The following is a 4718-nucleotide window of genomic DNA, read 5'->3' on the forward strand; positions in this document are numbered from 1 at the left end:
CCACTCTGGGAAGGACTGTTTTTCACCCCTCTAGGGTTCCGTCCATAGCTCAGCCACTCGCAGAGGACTCGTCCCCTGAGCCAAAGAGGAGTAGGATGGAAGTTCGACCAGCATTGAGTTTTTCTTATGAGCATAAGGTTGGAACCGTACAGCCACACAATGATGCCCTGGTGGTCACTCTTAGAATAGGGAGCTATGACATGAAGAGGGTGTTGGTGGATTAGGGCAGTGGAGCAAAAATCATGTACCCTGATTTGTACAAGGGCTAAAGTTGAAACTTAAGGATTTGGCATATTATGATTCACCTTTGGTAGGTTTTGATGGAAAAGTTGTTGTCCCAATGGGTCAAATTAGACTACCGATCTAGGCAGGTTTGAAGGTGGTTGAGGTAGACTTCATTGTTGTTGATGCTTACTCCCCCTATACCGCCATTATGGCAAGACCCTAGCTTCATGTCATGGGGGCCGTTTCTTCCACTCTACATCTCAAGGTGAAATACCTATCAGGGGACAAGGTAGAGGAAGTGGTTGGAAGCCAATCTATGGCTAGGCAGTGCTTGGTGGCCACAATTAGGCATTAGATTGATGGAGTCCTCGACCTCTTTTAGAGAGGACTTATAGCAATAAAAAATGTCGGTGTTATTTGTGGATGTGGCAACGGAAGGGGCAAAGTGCGAGAAGTTAGAAATTTTTTTTATAGATGATGATACGAAAAGGATTTTCCAAGTTGGGGCTTAGCTATCTCCTCGAGAGAAGGAGGAGCTGATAGTGTTTCTTAGGAAGAAGATCGATGTGTTTGCTTGGAGTGCTTACGAAGCTCTTAGGGTGGATCCAAATTTCATTTGTCATCATTTAAATGTCAATCCAGCCATCATCCCTAAAAAGCAACCACTTCGGAGATCATCTAAAGAGCATTCTGAGGCTGTTTAGAAGGAGGTGATCAAGCTCAAGTAGGCTGGGGCTATTAAGGAGGTGTTCTACCCTGAATGGTTGTCCAACATGATAGTGGTGAAGAAGAAAAATGGGAAATGATGAGTATGTGTAGATTTCACGGATTTGAACAAAGGTTGCCCCAAGGACCCCTTTCCCATGCCTCGGATAGATCAATTGGTGGATGCCATTGTAGACCATCCTCGGATGAGTTTTTTAAATGCCTTCCATGGTTACCATCAAATACCCCTATCTTTGAATGATCAAGAAAAAACAGCTTTTGTTACTCCTACTGGAAATTTCCACTACAAGGTGATGCCCTTTGGTTTAAAGAACACAGGATCCACCTATCAAAGAATGATAACTAGGATGTTTGAGCCACAACTAGGAAAAAATATTGAGATTTATATAGATGATATGGTGGTGAAGAGTAAGTTAGAATTCGACCACTTTGGTGACCTTAAAAACATCGTTGGAATATTAAGGAAGCACAAGCTCCGCCTTAACGCTACTAAGTGCTCTTTGGGGTTGGTTCAAGAAAGTTTTTGGGATACATGGTCACTCATCGTGGAATTGAAGTTAATCCTGACTAGATTAAAGTGATTAACAATTTGCAGCCCCCTCGGAACCTCAAAGAAGTCCAAAGATTAATAGGAATGATTGCCACCTTGAACCGATTTATCTCTCGGTTAGCAGACAGGTGCAGACATTTCTTCCAGTTGTTGAATAAGTGGACAGGGTTTGAATGGACTAAGGAATGTGTCCTGGCCTTTCAGCTATTGAAGGAATACCTTTCTCGACCACCCATCATGTCCAAGCCCGAGGAGGATGAGGTCTTGTTTACTTACATTGCTATGGCTCACCATGCAGTTAGCTTGGTACTAATATGGGTTGACGATGGGATGCAGAGACCAGTCTATTTTGTAAGCAAGTCCTTACATGATGCAGAGGTTTGGTACCTACTATTGGAAAATGTCATATTGGCAATGGTGCATGCTATGCGTAAACTCCCTCATTACTTCCAAGCCTACATGGTAGTGGTGTTGACTTAACTTCCTCTTCAATTTCTACTTCGGAGAGCTAATTACATAGGAAGAATTGCCAAATGAGGGATAATTCTAGGGGCTTTCGATATCAAGTATATGCCTCGCACCTCTACTAAGGGCCAAGTCCTTGCGAATTTGATGGTCGAGTTTGCTGAACCTCCCTTGGAAGAAAGAGGAGAAAAGCAGAACATGGATGGAAATTCAGTTGGAATGGTCTCCTTTCAAGAACTATTATCCTAGAGGGTATATGTTGATGGTGCTACTAATCAAAGAGGATTCGGGGTGGGGCTAGTCATGGTATCTCCTGAAGGGATTGTTATTAAGAAATCCTTGAGGTTGGACTTCTCAGCTACAAACAACGAGGTGGAATATGAAGCTTTGTTGGTAGGGATGACTATGGTTTGGAAAATGGGAAGAAGGGTGGTAGAGGTATTTTCATATTCCAGGCTGGTTGGTGGACAAGCAGGGGGAGAATTAGAAGCTAGGGATCTGAGAGTGCAAGAGTATTTGAGTCAGGTCAGACATTTACAATTAGGGTTCAAGTCTTTCGCCTTATAGCAAATCCCTAGAAGCAGAAATACTCATGCTGACTCTCTTGCGATGCTCGTAACCTCCTCAACCCAAAGTTTACCTCAGGTCATCCTGGTTGAGGATTTGTATAAACCTGCCGAGGTGAAGAAAGAGGGGGCACAGATTCCCCAAATTAGAGTGAGACCTAGTTGGATGGATCCCATTGTTATATTCCTTAAGGATAACATTTTTCCGAAGGAGAAAGGAGAGGCTGATAAAGTGCGAAGAAAAGCTTCTTGTTTTTGGTTGTCCGAGGACGAAAAATTGTACAAGCACTCTTTTTCTGGGCCATATTTGTTGTGTGTCCATCCCGAGGCAATAGATCCCCTCCTAGAAGAATTACATGAAGGGATTTATGGAGGTCATACATGGGGCAGATCACTATCTCACAGGGCCCTCACTCAAGGATATTGGTGGCCAGGTATGCAAAATGGAGTGCAAGAGTATGTGAGGAAGTGTGACCAATGTCAGAAGTTTGCCCCAAACATTCATCAGCCTGAGGGCGTTCTTAATCCTCTCTCTAGTCTCTGGCCTTTTGCTCAATGGGGCTTGGACATTGTGGGAACTTTCCCTAAAGTAGCAAGAAACAAGAAATGGCTTTTGGTTGGCACTGATTACTTCACCAAATGGGTTAAAACTGAGCCCCTAGTGAACATTAGAGATATGGATGCTAAGAGATTTGTGTGGAAAAATATTGTCACTCGGTTTGGGATTCCTCACACCCTCACTCAGACAATGGGCTACAGTTTGATAGCAAAGCTTTCAGGAGGTATTGTTGTGAAATAGGTATTAAGAATAGATATTCAACTCCGGCTTATCCCCAAGGAAATGGATAGGCCGAGACTGTGAACAAAATCATAACTAATGGGCTCAAAAAAAGGTTGGATGATGCTAAGGGCAAATGAGTGGAAGAGCTGCCACATATTCTTTGGACATATCGAACTACCCCTCGTAGGTCCACGGGGGAGACTCCCTTCTCTTTGACTTATGGGGCCGATGCTATAATTCCTCGAGAATCTGGATTCCCAACACTGAGAACAATCTTGTTTACTCCGGACAGCAATAACAGGTTCTTAGAGAAGAGCTTGGATTTGATTAAAGAGCGAAGAGAAAATTTCATGGTTCAGTTAGTGTATTATCAGCAAAAGCTTAAGCAGGGGTACAACTCAAATGTGAAGTTAAGACCATTAGCTACTAGAGACTTGATATTGCAGAAGGTTTTGGGTACTGCAAAGAACCCAGCATAGGGGAAGTTAGGGCCCAATTGGGAAGAGTCATACTGTATCACCTCGGTAACTGGTATAGGAGCATATTTCCTGGAAGATCTAGATGGAAAAGTTGTACCATGCCCCTGGAATGTAAATAACCTGCGAAGGTATTACTATTAATGAAAGGAATTTCTGCCATATTTTACTTGTGATATTATTCGTTGCATTGATTACTTGCTTAAGTATTGAACAGAACATTGGTCATGCCTGGCTCCTTGGACCACATACCTTGGGTAAATTAAAACTTCCTATTATTTGTCTAAGTATTAAACTGAACCTTGGTCATGCTTGGCTCCTCAGACCACATACCCTTAGTAAATTAATACTTCCTATTATTTGTCTATGAATTAAACAGAACCTTGGTCATGCGTGGCTCCTTGGACCACATACCTTAGGAAATTAATACTTCCTATTATTTTTCTAAGTATTAAACATAACATTGGTCATGCGTGGCTCCTCGAACCACATACCTTGGTTAAATTAATACTTCCTATTATTCGTCTAAATATTGAATAAAACTTTGGTCATGCTTGGCTCCTCGGACTACATACCTTGGGTAAATTAATACTTCCTATTATTTGCTTAATTATTAAACAGAATCTTGGTCATGTCTGGCTCCTCGGATCACATATCTTAAGTAAATTAATACTTTCTATTATTTGCTTAAGTATTAAACAGAACCTTGGTCATGTCTGGCTCCTCGGACCACATACCTTGGGTAAATTAATACTTCTTATTACTTAACTAAGTGTTAAATAGAACCTTGGTCATGCCTAGCTCCTCGAACCACATACCTTGGGTAAATTAATTCTTCTTATTATTTAACTAAGTGTTAAACAGATTCTTGGTTATGCCTGATTCCTCGGACCACCTACCTTGGGTAAATTAGGACTGCCAAAAATTTA

General features: G+C 41.9%; 1 protein-coding gene across 1 annotated transcript; it reads left to right on the forward strand.

The window, feature by feature from the left end:
- The first annotated feature begins 2269 nt into the window (after positions 1-2269).
- LOC142644311 (uncharacterized) lies at positions 2270-3792 on the forward strand. The gene is made up of 4 exons (XM_075818951.1): positions 2270-2491; positions 2612-3226; positions 3332-3390; positions 3501-3792. The coding sequence occupies exons 1-4, from the start codon at positions 2270-2272 to the stop codon at positions 3790-3792; spliced, it is 1188 nt and encodes a 395-aa protein (XP_075675066.1).
- Positions 3793-4718: the final 926 nt, after the last annotated feature.

The sequence above is a fragment of the Castanea sativa genome, chromosome 7 (genome assembly GCF_040712315.1).
Source record: "Castanea sativa cultivar Marrone di Chiusa Pesio chromosome 7, ASM4071231v1".
In the NCBI taxonomy this organism is placed as follows: domain Eukaryota; kingdom Viridiplantae; phylum Streptophyta; class Magnoliopsida; order Fagales; family Fagaceae; genus Castanea; species Castanea sativa.

Coding starts and splice junctions, on each gene's coding strand:
- LOC142644311 (XM_075818951.1), top strand. CDS start 2,270: ATGGTATCTCCTGAAGGGATTGTTATTAAGAAATCCTTGAGGTTGGAC. Junction 2,492..2,611: donor TGCAAGAGTATTTGAGTCAG/GTCAGACATTTA, acceptor AGTTTACCTCAG/GTCATCCTGGTTGAGGATTT. Junction 3,227..3,331: donor ATATGGATGCTAAGAGATTT/GTGTGGAAAAAT, acceptor GTTGTGAAATAG/GTATTAAGAATAGATATTCA.